This window comes from Calonectris borealis, chromosome 3 (genome assembly GCF_964195595.1).
Source record: "Calonectris borealis chromosome 3, bCalBor7.hap1.2, whole genome shotgun sequence".
Lineage (NCBI taxonomy): Eukaryota > Metazoa > Chordata > Aves > Procellariiformes > Procellariidae > Calonectris > Calonectris borealis.
The window spans coordinates 7,502,516-7,522,272 of NC_134314.1; the positions used below are offsets into that span (position 1 = coordinate 7,502,516).

Here is a 19,757-nt window from a genome sequence, read left to right on the forward strand (position 1 = left end):
AACCCTTCCTCTTAGACTGTGTTTCACCTTTACATCCTTTTCAAGCCTCCTGTATCTTCAAGCTCTTCATCGCTCAACTGACTCCTTCACTCTCAAGGTCAGATTCCTATTCCACCCATCTCAGATCCTGTCCCAGTTCTTCTGGGAAAAAAGGGGTGGATTTACAGCCCAGTTCACTCCCAGCACAGCTTTGTCCCTGGTTGTCCTAACCTGCACCCATGCACCCAAGGACACAGTGGTGTCCTTGAAGCTGCTGAGTAATACCCATGTTGGCTGTGATTGCACACCTCCTCTACGTGGGGAAGGGTATTGCTGGAAGATGGGGGTTACAGACAGCGCAAAGAGGACCGCAGGCACTGGGAGGTAATTTTGGCGCACGCTGGCCTATCTGCCTTTTTCTTCTCCCCGCACCAGGAGCAGGATCACAGGCACAGCAGTGAAATAGCTTTGGCACTGACAGTTCAGGCAGCGGCAGGTGAATTGGTAGCTGCATCCCAGCCCTGCGAGATGGATCCAAGGGTGAAGAGCGCAGATGGCTTTGGGTGCCCAGTGGCCTGGGGACTGGTGAGATGGCAGGAGGAAGCCCTACAGTAGGTGGTTCAGCAAAACTTGGTGTCGGTGACATCAGTTCACCTTCCACAGGAGATTCGTGTCAACAGGACCTCTCAAGTCGTAGGTAAGCCTGGGTGTGTAAATCTACCAGGTCAGGTCTTAAAATACCACTGTCCTCTTGTTTTCAGCAGGTACAGAACCACAGCTCCCTCCCCACTTCATATCGCCCTTTGGGTTTTTGCTCTGCCCTGTCCAGGATCAAAAGCCCTCGCGGCAGTCACCTTGGGCTCAGCCCTCTGCTTTTCACTGCCTGTCCCTGCCAGTGGAGCTTCCCTGGTATCACAGAGTAAAAAGTCAGGCTGCATCTAGCCCCTAAATCCCCCAGGATGAAGGATGATCGTAAAAATAATCACCGCAGACCAGCACAGTTTCCCCTGCCCATCCGTGAATGGGTTCCTATCCGAGGATGGCTGTGGACAAACTACGCAAGTGGGAATTGCGCTTTGTGGGGGGATTTATGTAGCCAGAAAGTGGTCAATGATGCAAAAGAAGTGGAGTTTGTTGTGACTGCAAAATAAAAGTGGGGCTGTGGAGTGGGGTGCCCTAAAGAGACTGGAGGTGTGAAAAAGAGGGAGGCAGGAAGGAGAAAACACAGGGTGAGGGGTAAGGAAGCAGCAGTTCTCATTGCACCCTGACCACCCAGAAAGAGGGCAGGAGAAGGCAGGTGGGAGCAAAGTTGCTTTGACGTCCTCCTGCAAACAGCAGAGCTCCGGGCCCTGTGCCACCGTGCCAGTGGCAGCAGACAAGCACAGCCCTGCACTCCAGTCCCTGCCTCAGCTCTCGCTGCCTTCCCATCTCCCTCCAGCCTCCCCCCTTCCCATCTCCCCACAGAGACCCAGACCACACAGTAGCATCGAGAAGAGCGGCAATAACACAGGGCTGGGTTTAGCTACCCTAAACTGACCCCCCCCCTCAACAGAAGAATAGGAAATTTCAAGCATTTCCACCCCAAAAGTCACACACCCGGCTGGGTAACACATGGGTTATTTCTTCCTGCTGGCGTCTATTTGCTCCTGGGCATCTGGTTGGCAAGCTCTGCACGCCAGACTGTGCTGCCCTGGACCTGTGCGTAGGGACCCGTACAGCGCAGGAGGATTCAAGCCCCATCCCCAGCTCTGGGGGTCTCCCCAACGGCCCGTAACAGCTCAACATGCAAAGGGTGAGCAGCGGGGGAAGAGGGAAAGGGTGGCACGAATAACTCCAGTTCTGTCTCTGGTCTGGAAAGAAGCAGGGACTTGGTTTACGGGTCAGTGGCATCCTCTCAACATACACAGGACCATGCCCTGATTACTGGAGATTTTTGGCTGCATTCCCCCACCTGCACTGTTTGCAGGCCAGCTCCAGAGCGCGGCGTGTTGATTCACCTAACCAGGAGCTTTGCACTGAGGTGTGGGAATTTCCTCAAAAGCTTTTTTTACCCGAGGACCTCCACGCTTCTTCACATCACCAAGCAGGACAGCATTCATATTTTTCATATATTCAAATCCTGTTTTATGACAGACTTTTGCGAGGAGGTGCCACATGACTTTAGGAGGGGAAATCCAGCCTTCTGCACTGCATGGTACAGTTGTGGTCCTCCACCTATGCAAACTGGGACAACATCTAGGCCTCTGCCAGGTGCTAAGCCATGAAGAATACCCAGGTCCAATTAAAAATAGGTGAATTTGTCTCCCTAGCACAGTTAGTGTTCATCCCAAAGGATTCTGTTTGTGCCAAGGAGAAACATAGGAATGAATCACTAAGGAGACAGCAGTGCCTCAAGGGACATGCGCAAACCACCAATATTTGGATATATACAGTTAAACATTCACACTCACGTATGCAGGCATGTGTGTGAAGAACACTTTTACCATCTCTCATATTTGGCAGACTCTAGGATTCTATAGCATGAATACTTTATATTAAAGAATACTCCATGATTTCATCCACAGCTCAAACTCAATATTAAAAATGTTCAAAGGAAAAGAAGAAAATTACAAAGAGAGTAAGAAGACAAGAAATATTTTTCCGTGCAGGCCAGTGGTCCATCTAGCCCAATTTTCAGTCCCTGTGCATTTCTAAAGCATGACACACCAAGATAGTGTCTTCCATAACACGTCTGGAAGATGCCTTTGGGAGTCTCATTGTTTTTGTGGATTTTCCAGCTCTTTAACAAACAAAAAAGTGAAATGAGCTGCTGGGAAGGGGGAGAAAGAATACAACTGTTCATTTTCTAACAAAGAAATCATTCTCCCAAATGCAGAGATTTGAATGAAATTGACAGGAAAAAGTAAGCAAGATTAATGAATTACAGCTATCTTGTGCCCCAGTGAAATCCAAGAGAGTTTTGTTATCTGAAGAGGGGCATTGCTTTCTCCAAATGGGAGTAAATAGGACAATATTCCACCAGAATGCTTTCTGTTTCTTATGAAGGTCTAATCTTAAAGCTTTCTTGAAGTCCATGGAGTTATAGGCTAAACAAGAACCTAATTCTTAAAATAATAATAAAAAAAAAAACCAGCAGAAAACACCAGAAATCAAGAAAACCTCCTTTCTTGTCATCTTTCCATATCAACAAAAGCAAAAAGGCACAAAACTGTTTGCAAAACTTCACCACGCACCTCATATGCCCAAGCTGAAGGTTTTGGGGGGGATGAGAGTGGGATCCAACAATTGTCCCTAAAAGGAGATCCTAAAAAGCAGTCACACGTTTTCCCTGACAGGTTTGTCAGCCCTCTTGCTTTGTGTGCATCCCACTGTGTCCCTCTTCCAATTGTTTTCCGTACACCACTTGAAGTCCAATACACACAAGAAATAGGAAGAAAACCTTCCAGGAAGCAAAAGGAATTGGATTTGCCTGGGTGTATTACTCCATCTAAAGGAAATGTTAAAAAATAAACAGCAGAGAATAAAAAGTGAGGAGTAAAGCAGGTCCACAGGAATCATTTAAGCTCTTACAATCTTAAGTTTCAATACTGACACAGAAAAGGGTGCTTTTTTCTTTTTAAATTATGTTTTATGTTGGCAAACATCTCTTTAATTTTCTCCTGGTTTCTCTGGGGACCAGCAGCCAACGTACTGAAATGCTGCGATAATGTTTTATCAAAGGCAAGAAGAAAAGAAATAACTGAGAATCAGACAGAGCCGAGTGTGATGTGGCAAGATTTTGGGGCTAGCGTGGTTTTGAGGTTAAGAAGGTTAACTTCCAACTAAGCAGTTTGCAGGCTTAACTAAGCCCAGCCTTTGAATGCAAAGCGCTACTGTGTCCTATCAGGAACTTCCACTCTCGCGGAGCTCAGTAAGATATAACAAGGCACTGCGCAAAGCAGATACAGTTAAGGATACCTAACACCTCCAGCTGAAAATTCCTCCTTTTTAAGAGATGATTAATCAGTTTTCCCTCTTTTTTTTTTTAATCTCAGATTTGGCATTGTGAAGCAATTTCTCTACTCTGAAGCATCGCCCCCTTCCCTCCAGCACACACTGGTTTTTAATGAGTTTGGCCATTTGTTAGCTGGAGAGAGCCAAAAAAATGTCTAGTTTCAGATGGTTTTCCTTTTTTTTTTTCATAACGTTGGACCAGAATCTGGAAAGGGGGAGTGGGAATGAGGCATTTAAGTAGGCCTACATTTATACATTAAAATATAACTGAAGCTGGGGTTCTGGATCTGCATATGAAATAGCTGACTCCCACCCAAGGTACTTTTGAATTCAGTACATTCAGAGATTTTTCACCCCCACATGTGAACATCAGCAGGTAGTTTTTATATTTGTAAAATCTGTCTCTTGATCATCTTGTAACACATGCCCTTCATGATAAAATCTTGTGTTCTTGGTAGCCCATAGAGATGAAGGTGCTGTCATGTGCGGTTCTCTAACATGTTTTTTTTAGTTCTTATTCCAGTCAAAAAAGTAAATCTCAAGGCGTCATCTCCGCTTTGGGATTCTCATCGCCTCCCATCACTGGAGAACTCTCCCACTGGAAGTTTGCTGACACTATGAGGGCCAGCTTTTCTTTATTTCTTTCAGCTATACTCTGTGGGAGAGTGTGTCTCTTACTGTCTCAGACGACACAGAGCACATTTGCAATGATAAACAAGTGTTAAACAACAGCGTGCTACAACCTGAAAATTTTACATCAGCCCAAAACCTTCACCTAGAGCTGGCAGGAGTTGTTAACAACTGCCGCTGATCAAGCTCCACATGCTGGGAGCAATTCATCTTGATGCAGCCTTTGCACTGCTGAGGCCTGGAAGGACCCACACGAGGTACGGCAGATGCTGAGGTCTCAGTTCAGACCATAATCACTGATGACCAGTGAGGTTTTGGCATGGCCCAGGACCTCGCTGTGCAAGGTGCCGTGCAAACGCACAGCTGGAGAAGCTGCCCATGCTCCAAAGATCTTCCCATCTGATGCTGGAGTTTCCTTAGTTGCTGTAGTTCTCAGTACAAACGGGTGATGCTGCCCAAGGAGGGGTCCCTTCCCTCTCCTTCCTGAGCCTGCACCTCCTCCCTGCCAAGCTTGGGCAGCTCATGTGGCACATGGTGAACTGGATTGGAGAACTAACCAAGGATTATGGAAACTCAATGGGAAGGAAAAAAGAAAAAAAAAAAAGACTTAATTCCCTCCTTGCTGCCAGCTGGCTCAGGGTTTCTTTAATTCCTGTGCTCAAACCCCATGGTCCGGTGGTGGTGTCAGCTATGCAACACCTAAATAGCTTCATCCTCAAGGTGGCTGTATTTCACAGCTGAGTATTTGTCCTTTCGTGCAAGTACACTGTAGCTATTAACTTCAAGCAGAGTTTCTGATTTGGATGTGCCTCTTCATCTAGAACAGGACTCAAAACATGAAAGGTCAGAATTTAGACTCTGAGGGCCTGAGTCAGGCTGCCTAACCAAACCTGCCGGGTTAGAAATGCCAGGAGTACCAGGCTGCCTGCTCAAGGAGAAGAGAAAAACAGGGCACCTTCGAAGGACAATTTTGATCTTAAAGGGACTGAATCTCATTCTTAGGGTTTCTAGTCCTCCTAAAGCCTAAAATGTCCCAAACCCTAATTTAAGTACCTTCACTAAATGCTTAAAGTTAAGTTATATGTGTTACTAGATTTATATGTTAATGTAGTGCCACTGTTAAGAATGAGTTCAAGATACCAAGTAAGATGAATATTAGTTACTGTGTATAAGCACTTCTGAAGAAATGTTGTATATTTATTGTAAATAACAACCACCACCACCATCACCACCACTTTTCAACTTATCTGAGACATTTCCCTGTAAGACATCAAAACTTTTTTCCCCAAATAGACATTTTACAGTTACTTTAATGTAATACATGTTTAAAAAAAAAGTCTTTTCAAAGTCCCCTGGAGTGCAAAGTGGTTTTTCAATTTATATTAGTATAACCTATTTGGAAAGGTTTTGGTTCTGGCAGAACAGGAAAGATTGGACTTTTTAATTTTAAAACAAAAGTGCTGCAGATGGTGGGACCTTGTGGTATCTAGCCACCTTTGGATTTCAAACTAATATTTAGGGAAAAATTCTGATAAAGTAAGCCAAAGAGTAATCAGATGGTAAAGCACTTCCAGATGATAGAACCCCAGCATTTGTCTTCTGAGTACTCTGCAAAATCTCAGTCTCCCTGCTGCAATAAACTGCCAATATCTGGCAATCTATTTTGCAGGAGGATGGCATTTAATTCTGGTTCCTTCAGTGGAAGCTAATTCCTTATTCAGATTAATGTATTTTAGTTCTTTTGCAACTGTCTAATAATATTTTCCAAAAAGAGTTTTTCAAAACTCTGTCAGAGATCTGGTGTGAGACAAAGCTGCAATGGGCTGAGAAAAAGCTTTGATTTTCCCCATGAAATTATTGTAGGAAGTTTTTTCTCATGTCAGTGTAAATGTAGATTATACCCTAGGTCATTCAGAAACACTTCACCTGACATAAGTCTTTGCTATAAAGATCTCAAAGTTTAGCATATTCCCATGCTTATGAAAATTTCATGGAATTTTTTTTTTTTTGTGATTTGAAATGAAAATATGGTGGGATTCAGCTCACCTAATTTTAGCCAGCTGAAAGGTAAATGCATAATCTGAACATTCTTTCTCTGATCTATGAGATCTCTGAAGGGCGAATTCATCCCCACCTAATGTAGTTGTTTAGAAAAAGTGAAATGCATTGCTTCTGGAGATTCATCCTTCTCTCCTCTGATTGCACATGGGCCCAGCTTAGACTAGATGCCAAACATAAAAGAGCTTGAATTAGAAGAAATACGTCCCATCTTTGGGACGGGTTTTCCCATCGTGACTCTCTATATGAGCATCCACAAACTGCTACATCATGGACCCTCAGTGGCAGGGCAGGGCCACAGCCTGACTCTGCAGACAAGACCAGGTACCATCCCCTGTACCAAATGGCCTGATGTTGTGGACGTTTGTCAAGAAGAAAAGAAATGGCCTGACTCTACAATCCATTTCACAAACATCACCAACCTGTTCCTAAAGACTTGGTCTGCAATCACACTCAAGTTGGACAAAAAATAGTAGAAATGATCCAGCTGAGTATTTTTTAACTGTCCTGCTCAACTGAGTTTTAAGACTGTCTGCTACGAGAATTTTTCCCTGGCACAACCAGAATATAATTAATGAATGACAGAATTCAACAGGGACAAAATGGAGCCAATTTGTGACATTAGGGGTATGAGGCTATTCAAATTTGAAGTGCTGAGGAACAAGCAGATGATGGACAACATGGCAAAACAACTTCAGAGTTGGCCCATCCAAAATCCACACAGTTGGCACAAAACTGCAGAAGACGACTGATTTCATTCTAGAAAGATAACAAAAGGACCAAGGCAAAGCAACAATCTATCAAGGTTTCACTGATTATTTAACACATCATCTACAACCTCCAAAGCACTGTTCAAACTCAACATATGGACCTGTCTTTGTCCTGCAGAACTTGATCTCCAAGAAGGTGAAGGATGAAGGACAACACCAAGTAGTGAAATGTCCATACTTGCAAAGCAGTGTCAGAGTCAGAAGTAAAACTAAGTGCCCTTTCCGTGGGGATTGCAAAATCCCAACTTTAACATCAACTTTGTCTTTGACCTTGGTCCTATCATTTAAGCACTGCATCTTCAGTTTGATATTTGCAAAACTCAGCTCACAGGAATCTGTTTCAAGGGAGGACCCTAGATTGCCCTTTGGAGACCAGAATGCAACCAAAACTCTTCAGAAAATTGTTTTATTTTCTGTTCGGGTCTCCAACTGCTCCTTTTCTCTCTGTGTAAATTCACTGATTCAGCTGCTGCTGACATCCCCTCCTTGTTTAATATTATCTATGAATTTCATTCCTGTGCAATTCAATTCCACTTCCTAATAATTAATAGACATGTTAAATGGGACCAGACCTAACACAAATTCTCCAGATAACCCTGCAAGATACCTTCCATAAACTTGTTGCATTATCATTTATCATGATTCTTCATTTATAATCTTTCAGCCAGTTTTCAACCCACGTGACTGATTTCCCTGAATCTGAATTAATTAATCTGAATTAATTTTTCTGTTAGGATTCCCTCATAATCCTGCACAGACCAGGGAATGGGCTAGACTGACCTTATAAACCTTTTACATCTTTGACCTCTTGATGTTACATGGAAGAGGCCTGAGATTGCTCATAAAACTCCAACAGCTCTTTGACTGGATTTCTCCAGCTGCACCACAGCATTCCTTTATGATGGGAAAATGAGGAAGATCTGAGTTGCAGCAGAATATGAATTCTTGAATACGTGGTCCTGCACCCAAATCACCATCTGACCCTCCAAACTGCTCCTTCACAAAGCAGCATATGAAGGGTTGTCCTTTCCGTCCATGTATCCTCATTGAAAAGGCTATAGGAAAGACCCAGCTCAAACTGGTCCTATTATTTCAGGATGCACTTGAGTTTCTTTGAGTTTCGTTCTGGGCTATTCTCTACCCTGGTTATCTTTTATTTAGCTACTCGAAAGGAAGTGAAAAAATGTCCTATTCTGCCTTTATTTTTCCTTGTCATTTTTGCTACTTCAAAGAGTAATTGGGTTTTCCACAAAAAAAAGCATCAGAATCGTTCCTAAAGGAGCGTTGTTCAGATCTGTTAAGTAGTGACAAATTACCTACTTTAACTTTCCTTTTGAGGTGAATATCCTGATGAAAAGACCACTGAACATATGCAATTACAGTATTTGGCATTTATATAACACATTTTTTCCCTTCAAGGATGTCCTCTTTCTCCCACCTCCAAAATCTTATACTAGAGGCAAGGAGATGGTAAAAGTTGTAAGGATACAAGCTTTATTCTTTTAGGAGGAAAAAAACCCTTTTCTTTAAATTAAATTCTTCTCAAAAATGAAACATCATGAAATACTTTATGAGAGCAGGGGAGCTCTTAAGCTTGTCAAGCTTGTGAAATTTATTTTTGGGTATATACCTAAAGGCTAATACTTGTGCTAATCTTGAAGCCTGGGGAAAGAAAGGATTCGAGAGACATTTGTAAATGTTCAGAAATGTTCATGTTTCTTTGCCGGTGTCCCAACTTTCTATGCAATTTACAATGATAAATCTGTTGTGCATCAACTGGGTGACCAGTGTTTTTTATGTGCAGACAGAAAATCAGTTATAGACAGGAAAATTAATATTAGTTAACAAAGAAACACCACTGGTAGAGCATTTATTACCACACCTCCCAGCCACTCCTGAAGAGAAGTGGGTTTGTCATTTGGATCCAAAAGTCTGTGTGGTGCAATCTCTGTTGGAGGATGTTTTATACTTATCTGTGAATAAAACCTCACTCAGTAGGACAGGAGTCAAGAACATGCACAAACTGAAGTGTGGATTTTAAGGAGAAAAATGCACACGAATATTTCCATGTTGCACCTGCTCAGCATTGAATTTGTTAAAGTGTTTAGTTAATGAATCAAAATCTATTCTAAGAAACTATCCTGGAAAATGGTTAGGGAAAAAGTGATTTATATTTAAGTCACAGGCCCCGTCAAACAAGAGATTGCATTGCATAATGAAGCACTGCTAACAGCATCTTTCTTCTTAACGAACTGCAAATTGTTTTACAAACTAAACCTGCTCCGGAAACTGGAAGCGAGGATCACTTGGCCCATCAATACAGTGCCTTGGTCTCCAGTGAAAAATGGCATTAAAAAAGCCAAAGCACCCTGTTGGGGGATACATTCATGTCCACGGGGACCGGGCTGTGTCCTCAGCCACGCAGGGATCCTGCCAGGCGGAGCTGGTGGGGTGACTTCATTTCTCTGTGATTTTCAAAGCAGAGTGACCTCTCCTTCCCCAAAGTCTGAACATGGGAAAACATTTCCTTTTAAAGTAACTTTTTTTTTCCTTTATTTTCTAATCTACAATATAATGTGAATGCAAAATATTTTGGAAAGGATTTTGAAATAATACTTTGAAAGAACCATTTCAACACAAAAAAAATAGAAGCATTTTGTTGGGGACATATCAAGATGAAACTATGGGGACCTGCCCTTCTCTTTTCTTCCTCCAAGACAAAATTAAGGGCAAGGTAGACATTGTTTCACAGACACTTTTGATTTCAAGAGTACTGTAACTTCTGATAGAAGAAGATTCAGCTGAAATTTTATGGGCCTGCCCTACATGCAGCACAGGTAACGTGTGATTTAGCACAGGTAAATGAGTGATTTAGCACAGAAGCAGCAAAACACTCCACAGCCACTTCTGAATCGTAGCACCCATTACGAAGCTGTTGACTGTGCAAAAGTAGACCACGTATGTGGTAACAATAACACCTCCCCATCAGACTGACAACAGTTCTGTAACGCTGGTGGTAACAATTATGCCAGGTGTAAGAAAAGCCAGACCCTGTCTTTCGCAAGGGCAACTTTTCTGTCTTGCTTAGGTACCTAACTTGGGCACAAGTTTTAGGTGCCCACTGAACCGGTCCTATAGGTGATATTTATGTTCCCTATGTATTGCTAGAGGATACACGTTAGGTGTTTGGGGTTCCCTGTGGAGGTATTCAATGGCATCTCCCAGGTCTCCCATCGACTGCACAAGGAAATTAATTGTGGTGGACTGGCCCATTAGGAGCTCGATTCTTAATCCCAAGTTGCATACCCTAGGTAGGTGGGCTGCATTACTCTTAAAGTTTCTGCAATGTGGCATCGCCTTCAAAGGCATGGGACAGGTAGGCAAGACTGCCCTTTGCCTTCTCATATGCCCTCAGAGCAGACAAGCAGCCTTGGGGCTTGTGCAATTGGTATTTTTAAAGAAGAATTATTCTGGGAGATGCTGAAACAGTTGCCATCGTATGTATTGAGGAAACATTATACACCTGTGGTGCCGACAGAATTTTTCCATCTTAGTTATAAATCATTATCAGACCAAAACCTTTCTGCAATTAGCCAGGTAGTGACATGCTGGTCTCACAACCTGCAGTCCCCCCAGCAGCTTCCTGGCTGCGGTACCAGTTTACTAGCGAGAGTGGACTGGGGAGGGCACGTTTGGTGCCAGAATGCAGAATCAGGCAGAAAAGCTGATCTGGCCGACCCACGGCTGTGGGAGGGCTGTCCGACGTCTCGCAGAGCCGCTGCTGGGCGTGCAGAACTGGCATCGTGCAGGAATTACCCACCAACATGTGAGAGGGGTAAAGGAGAAAAAAAAGCTGCAGAAAAATCTCTTTGCCATACCAGAGCTGCCCACCAACAAATTATTCCCAGTTTGCCCTTGTGCCAGTTCCACAGTAATTCTTTTTAGCTGGAAATCCTCCCGCTGCCATCAGATCACACTTCTAGTGTCATCAAAGATCTCCAAGTACTTCACCCAAAGCTCCTGCTCCCAAATGGCCTAACCAGTGTAAAAGTGAAGCTAATTCACACCCGGTGAATCCAGGGCTAGGGCAATGACATGTGCCACTGCCTGTGATCATCTCTGCAATGCTCAGGAGCTCTGTCACTGTTCTCTCCCTTTGCAGTCCCGCTACCAAGAACTTCCTTTACTATCTATTCTCCACATGAGCATCTTGCTCCTTGGTAGGTAGGAAAACAGAGAACAGGACTAATAGTGAGCAACAGACGTATAAAAGACACTATAACTTGCCCTTTCTGCCTCCCGTTGTCTTCCCCTCTCTTTTCCACCACACGCAGCACCTGCTTTCCTACGTCGTTGAAGACTTTTTTTCATCTGTATTTAAAGCTGCTTTTCAGCTCGAGTCCCAGCCATGCACAGCATGTCTCACTGTTTGCTCTAGGAGTGTGCAATGGATGTGGGGTCTGCATCAATTAAAGGCTTTCTCTAGAAATGCAAGATGATTATTTTAATAACTGAATTCACTCCTCTCGGAAAACCAGTCAGCAGGTTTTTTCACCATGACTTCTGTAATAACAACTGTGCAGAGCTCTGCATAGGGCTCTTTTATCTCTTAATGGTTGAAAAGGTTTAATACAGGTTTTGTTCTTAGATTCCTATTTTCAAAATGTCTAGCACAACCTTACCTACATCATTGTTTACCAGCTAAGAAAGATACATATGTAACATGCATACCCACATATACATAAAGGACATTAAATAATTTAAGAACTTTTTTTGACATATTTATTAATCTAATTTTCTCCTTACAAAGTTCCTCACACTTCTACTACAGAACATATATTTAATCAGTTAATGTTGGTTTAAACATCTCCTCTCCTCTCCATTAAAGCATCTTTCTCTGGTTGGGAAGATGACACATCTTCTTTACTAAGGCTCATCAATTGTATTCTCTTGCCTTGCTAGCGTGGTGGTATCTGAATTTGTTTTAATTCTTGTTACAGGTAGCAAGAATACCCATCCGTAGTAAATTCAGAGGGAGAAGTTCAGAGCCCTCCAACAGCTCACATAGCCACTACAGTAAGGGGCTTGAAAGACATTTTGGAAAGGTATAGAGATGGCTGAAATTAGAAGATGTTATGTCAGCGTAGAAACACTGCCAAGAGTTAACTGAATATTTAGTAAAGGAAATAATTTTTTTTTCTGTCCACAGAGGGTAGCTATTGTAGGAAGATGGCAAAGTGCTACTGGACCTTCTACCTTTGGCAAGTGGTTGACATCCATCCCTGATCCACAGCGATGAGCAGTCATTACTAACTGAAGGGGCTTGCAATTGCATCTTCCTTTTCTCTCTACCCAAACGATCTTCCAATTGCTTCTTTATTATTATTCACATCACGGCGAGGTCTCCAGAAGGCCTGGCACTGCATAAAAGGCCATGTCTCCCAGCAAGTGCTGACAAAACTGAAGAGTGGAATAAGCTGGGAGGGAAAGACATGAAGCAGCTGACCAAGGTCATCTGAGAGGTCAATGGAGAATATTTTCTTTGCAGTCTTTGATGTGGCCAGTCCTCTCAGCTGCTTGATGGGAAGGAATGAGCCCCACACCCAATGAACCTGCTGTCTACAGCCCTGCTGGGGTGAAGGTGGAATTTACCCTAGAGACTGATAAAGAACGTTAAGTTCATAACTGAAGAATGGCAATGCAAAAAGAGCATCCTAAACCCCATCCTTGCTTTGATAGGTTTCTGCTGTCTTTCTGCTGTTTGTTTATGTTGGGACAGCTTGTCCTGGTACAGGTTAACCTGGTTTCATGTCCCTGGTGCAGTCAGGGCTCATAGTCTGGCCTTCCTTTAGTCAAGAGTGTTGTCCTAACGCCTGGTCTAGCAGAGACAAGAAAGAGATTATTCCTAATACTGAGCAGAGGAAGGAATGGAGAATTTTCCTAAAAATGCAAGGAAATGCTTCATTTCTTGCCCACGCGGAGCAGGTAGGCTGTCTGATCATGTTCTCAAGAGCTGATAGCTGCAGGGACATCTCCCAATAAGGGCACAGCTAATCCTCTGCAGACACCAGCTCTGCCAGCCCCTCCAGGTGAGGTGGGTGAGGAACCCTTCCTAGTCCTGCCAGACACAGGAGAAGAACAAGACAGACTTTTCCCCCCCGCCCCCCCCCCAAATAAGTTTTCCCAGCCTGTGAGCCAGAAGAGGCTACTTGCCTTCAAACATTATCAGGTTCCTTTCATGCTCCTGAGCAGCTACTCTGAGCTCAGTCTGCCCAATCCTGATCCGAGAGGCTGAGATGAAAACTATCTGCAGCCTCCAGCCTTCCTCTTCTGATCCTCTCCCTGCTCATGTTTTATTATTTTGCTTTAACTTAGCAACTTTTGCCAGCCACAGAGCACTTCACAGGATCCTGAGCCACAGGCTTGGGTTGGGACAGGTGGTATCACAAATGGCTACAAAGCCACGTTGCCTCCGAGGAAGCATCTGGTCCTTGGAGTCAGAGTAATCTTATATTTGGACCAGCTTTACTGGAGGAATAAACAGTTTGTGGATATTATTGATAGGCAGACGCGTGCTCTGATGTAGGCGGGCTCTGGTTTTGTATCCTCTCTGTCCCATGGAGGTGGTCGGTGCCTCAGGGTCATGTAAGGAGGAATTAATCTTAGAGCAGTGGGAAAGACTCCACGAATGCAAACGGAGCAAGGCTTATTTAAAAGTAGAGCTGTCGGCGTGAGAAAAACTGAGAATCTGGCCAGTAGCAAGTCTGCAATTACAGGTTTCAAGATCTTAAGTGAATGCAAGTAACTTTTCTACTTAAGCAATAAAGGATTTAATATCCAGTTGGTGTGCTTATCACAAATGTGGTAATAGAGATGTCTGTTTTATTTGCTGCTGTTTAGCCTAGTGTTCATAAATGACTGATAATTAATTAATTAAAGGCAGTATTACAAAAACCAATCTGCTTACAAAGGCTCCTTTTAACCAGCAGTTGTCATATTCGTTGTGATCTCAGAGAGATAAGTTCTAAGTTATTATATTTTCTCAGACAAACTAGCAAATAAACATGAAAAGAAACAGTAAAGGTGAAATACCTGAAAAATGCTTTCATGCTTTTTTTTTTTCCCCTCCAGGTAAGGACTCTGTTCAGAAATCATTCTCTTTCTTTGTAGTGATTTTTTTTTCTTTTTTCCTGATAAGAACAGCAAATTTGCTGGAGTTATTGGCAAATCAGGGTCATAAACCAATCTCCTTCCTCATATCTGATAGTACACAAGAAGTAATCCCCATGTAATCAATAATTCTGTCTATACCAATAAATAAAATGTGCCTCAGACCATACTCTGGCCCTGGGGGCAGGGGCACAACATATCCAAGCAGATACAGACTGTTATCCCCAAAATGGAGTTGATATACCAACCAGGAATGGACCCTTTCCCATGCTAACTCCCAAGCCATGCCCAGGCACTATTCTGGAAGTCTTAATTGACAAAAATGATGCCGGGATTCGTTAAAACTTGTGATTTAACAGTTTGATGTCCGAGGGTCAGTGCTGAGTGTAGACTTGCCCAGTCTATGTGGTTAGGGCACAATCTAGACCCCAAGCACAGGAACGTTGTTTTTTTGTCCTGGGCTGGGGAAAGCATGAGCAATCTTGCTCCAGGACGTATCTCAAAAGTCTTCATCAAGACTGCACACATCCAGCTTTGTTTTCCTGCTCTGCCATGGTCTATCTGCATGACCTTGGGCAAGTCACTCTCTGGCTGGGCTGCAGACTGCAGCGTAGCATAGCAATAACTGTGAAGGGGGTAGAAAGTGTCCCCAAAGCAATGGGAGCTGGCATTTTCGTACAGCCTGGGTCACCTGGCCTTTCAGAAGAGTAAAATAACTTACAATGACCCCTGTGTTGCCAGAGTGGATTTTAAACCCATCTCAGGCATTTGAAACCACACTGCAGTCTGCACTCTGGCTGTAAATGCCATCTCTCTGCTCTTCCTCTGGCACGTGGAAAGACCAAGACTTCCCGACTTACAGAGGGGCAGTGAAGATAGATGTATCCAAGGCTATAAGCTCTTCCAACACTACAGCAAGTAAGGAATAAACAATCATTACCCTTCACAGCCAGATTTTCTTAGGAAAAGCCAAGCAGTTTCATTAGATTTTACAGCCCAATAACAACTGTTTCAAAACCAGAGCAGTTTGCTGAAACCTGCTCATACGGCTCCCAAAAAGTTCCCGTGAAAGACCTGGCAAGAGCTCACCCACAGCCAGCCTTCAGCCAGCCTCACCTGGGAGACTCGAATCAATTTGGGCTCCAGCAGGAGACTAGAAGAGGGACAAAGTGAGAGTTGCTCACAAGACTTGAGGGGAAGAAAAAACTACAAGATGTTTTTGCAGCTCCCAGATGGAGCAGGAGAGCAGTTGGAACAACTCAACATGTCATTGTGGTTCCCAAACCAGTACAGGTTGACATTTGACCCATGTCAGCTGCAGACTAAACACATCTGGGACACCTTCGCGGTTTGTAAACCCACCCTATTGTTCTTAGAAGAATTTTATTCGATCTGAAGCCGTTATTAAAAGAACAAGACAGAGCAAAATCTAACCAAGCATTAACAAAGCAACGTGTCCTTTGAGAAAGTGAGGCAACCTAGAAGATCCTGGTGGGTCCTTATGATGCAGGGAAGTTTAGCTGAGAACAGTCCCAAGGACATGGACCGGTGAGTGTGATGAACACTGGTCCACACTGAATAAGGGCAGCCAGATGTGACCCTCTTGTTTGCATTCCCATGAAGTCTAGCCACAACCGCTCCTTCATGTCACGACTCAGGTAAGAAGAAATAAAAAACCTATAACTACAGCCTTTTGCTGAACATCCAGAGACTGATCTACCCTAGCAGTGTAGCCTCCCAGGTAGTTCTGGTTAAATGCATCCAGACACCCCAAAACAAGCAACACAGGCCTGGGTTTCTACAGTCTTTGCTCAGAGATGCGGAGGTCAGTAAATAGCCTGGGAGCCTAGATTAAATCAATATTTTGGCCATGGCTTGAAGGAGAGCAAGAGATGTTTGCCCACAACTTCCTAACCCCGTAGCTTAGTAGATGGGACAACAGAGATGACAGAGAGGGGGCTCACCTAGTGAATTAATCTATATAAAGTAGTAATTTATTCCTAGCAGCTGGAGCCAAAGAGACCAGAGGAGGTGATTTTTTGAAGACACACCATAGCTGAAGGCCAGTCCAGGTTCAGGGCTGACCGCAGTCCCACAACAGAGTCCTTACCGTACCAGGAAAAGAAAAACTGTGGCAAAGTGTGTTTCTCTTTCTCAGTAACACCAGGGATTCTCCTTATCCGCAGAAATGGATTGTAATCGTTAGCTTGTCTGTAAAGTGCAGTCACAGATTTTGGTGGCTTTACCTCCCTTCACTGAGAAGTGGGTAGAAAGCTGCCTGCCCTGTCCAGCTTTAAACCTGGATTCTTAAGGGCATTTATTCCTTCATCCAGAAGATGATACACAACAACTACTTGGGGGGTTGGAGGTGCCGGACTGGTATTCAGCAGTGCTCAGAGTCAGATATCTGTGCTTTGGGAAAACCTTTCTCTGTGTGAATTATCTACCGATCACTTATTCCAATAAATCTCTAAACCAGACCAGGTTGTTTTTTCCTTTGCTTTTATCTTTAAAAAAGGATGCACTCTCCTAGTAAAAAAACATGTTGCAAGTGACCCCATCCTAGTTTTCCAAGCTCAGTTAAGGTTTCTCTACAGAAGAAAATTAATCTGGATTGAGAGAGTAGAATCACTATTTCTGTATAAAGCTGGTTTAAAATTATGTTAGTCCAGATTATCAGTGTTCTCCACTGAACTAGCTTAATCTTGACTTTAAAAATAAGCAAAATGGAAAGAAAGCACTTTAATTCTGCAATAGCAGGGTTGTCTTCACAGCAAACTAAAAGATAAAATTTGTTCAGGGGTATTTAATCAGGAATAATTCGTGCTTCTGAGCACTCCTTGCACTCAGGACTTTCCAGCAGCAGCAAGGACACCTTTTCATTTCCACACACTCAACACCAACAGCCACAACTCTGCACAAAACAATTACTGTAACATCTAGAGCAACGGGACCAAATCCCAACTGCCCCCCCTGGCCCTTTTACTGAAGTAAAAATACCAATAAAATCAATCTATGTCTCTGCTTCAGTTTTTGGGACAGGGACTGGCTTTGCTTTTTTTCCTGGTAAATGAACAGTAAGAAACAAATGATAACTTTAGGATCTGGCCAGTACTTGCAAGACCACTACCTCCCTCATCCCTGAGGAACTCTTTGAAAAAAGGGGGACAGATAACCCCAAAGAGCCTCTCTGGTTTACGAGAAGGACCATATCCTCTTCCCTATGACCTGAGCCATGAGTAACTAGTGTGCTAGGGAGTTTGTTACACTCTGTTAAGTAAATCCTGCCTCTGGTGCAATGCCTGGGGGAGCATGCAGATATACTGTAATTCGCAGAAACTTCTTTCAGCAGCCACCTGCAAACTTTGCACCTTATTTCCTCATAGCAGGTTAGTCCTGGTGAACCGGATTGCTCCAGATGCGAGGGAAAGCGGATGGGTGCTTGTGTGCTGGGGAAATATTCCTGAGATCATTCGTGCCGAATTGTTTATTCTTTTGATTGGAAGGACTGAAACTTCTTTCACCTTTTACCTTGTTTCATCTTTGTTGGAAACCTCTAGCTGATGGGATCCGTCCCAAAACTCCAGCCCATCCATCAGCGGCAGAGTTAATTATTTTCACACCGAGAGAAAAAATTCCACCTCCCTTCCCCTTCTTTGCATGCAGGTAAAGAAAAAGAAGGCAGGACACCTGAAATCGCTTCTGGCCCAAACCTCCTGCTGCTCCTACGGCACTCGCAGAGGCAGGGAGATACAGGAGCTCACTCTGCATTTGAGGAAAGCCTTTTCTGGCCATATTAAAGATAAATTATCCCAGCATGGCAGTGGGGCTGGAAAAGGTGATAGTGAAACCCCAGCTCTCAACACCCCACCGACCTCCTGTCCCTTTTCCCCGGTGTATTAACCCTTCAAGGCATTGCAAGGTCTCCCGGTCCCGAGGCTGTTCTCCACTCCCTGCTTCTCCTGGTGCGTTAGCGTCCAGTCCCCCCACCCTCCTCCTCGTACAGAACAATAGCAAGGCACCGGTTTCAGCTGCTTCCCGAGGAAAGCCCAGATCATACACATTTAGATAGAGAGAGAGAGATATGATTATATTTCTCTTTGCTGTTTAGGACAAGAAATGAAGTGCTGCCTCTTTAATTGGCAAAAGCATGCAGTAAGAGCATACCTTTAATTTAGTGTTGGGATAGCTCACTTGCACCCTGGCTGTTGTCTTATTGGAGAGGGCAGCCTGCCTCAGATCCTCTAGCACTGAAATAATATCATCCAGCACGCATTTCTTATCCTGATTTTTCAACACACACAGATGGGAAAAAGTATAATTATAGCCTTTGTAGTTCACCTTCATTTCCAGCACGGCTCGGTGGATCTGCAGGATCACATCAGCCTGATGCAAAATATTGCCTCCGGGTTTGGAGAGGAGAATCACCCTGCCATACCTCCCCGGGGTGTGCAAGTCCGAATACAGCTGGCTTTTGGATTGATCGAGGGAGAAAAGGCTGCTGGCTAAGCTCCTCTCGATCTTGGCCAGGCTGTGGCTGGGGGCTACCAGGCTCTCCAGGTCAGTGTCAGGCTGGAAGCGGTTGAGCAGGCTGAAGCCGAAGATGATGGTCAGGACTGCGGGCACAGTGAGGAAAAACACCGGATGCCTGCTCACGAATAAACCCAGCTTGTAGAAAAACGACTGGAGCCCTCTGTGTATCACCTGCCGCAGCATCCTCCACCAGATCCAGCCTGCAGATGCTCCTGGCCGTCTTAGAAAGCACATGTGACATGTGTAGCTCCTTACCCCTTCCTGACAGTTTCCCTTTCTCTCTCCCTCTCTCTCTACTACTCCTTTAAAAGACTGCAGCAAGTTGCAGCAAGACAGCCAAATATTGATCAATGGGGTGTGTGTGAGCGCGCGTGTGTGTGTGTGTGTGTGTCGGGGGTGGAAGGGACCGGGCAGAGGAGGGAGGAGGGGGGTCCTTGCTTTTTTTTCTCTTTCTCTTTTTTTTTTTCCCCTCTCTCCTCCCTCCCCCCCAGCCAACTAGCATCGCCCCCCCTTCCCCCCCCCCTCCCGCCCGGGTGCCCCCCTTTCGCCGACGAGGCTCAGGCGTTGCACCGGGAGCGCTGCCGGCTCTGCAGTGCCCGCTCCGCGCCCGCCGCCGCTCCGCGC

The 19,757-nt window shown here is 44.3% G+C and overlaps 1 protein-coding gene across 2 annotated transcripts in view; it reads right to left on the reverse strand.

Moving 5' to 3' along the window:
- Window positions 1–19,367, reverse strand: part of PTCHD4 (patched domain containing 4) — a 94,060-nt gene extending 74,693 nt beyond the window's left edge. Inside the window, exon 1 of one of the 2 annotated variants that reach the window (XM_075148013.1) lies at window positions 18,942–19,367. In XM_075148013.1, the coding sequence (XP_075004114.1) occupies window positions 18,942–19,367 (426 nt within the window). Of the gene's footprint in view, window positions 1–18,767 lie in introns of both variants that reach the window. The other variant, XM_075148012.1, reaches the window with a different exon arrangement.
- Window positions 19,368–19,757: the final 390 nt, after the last annotated feature.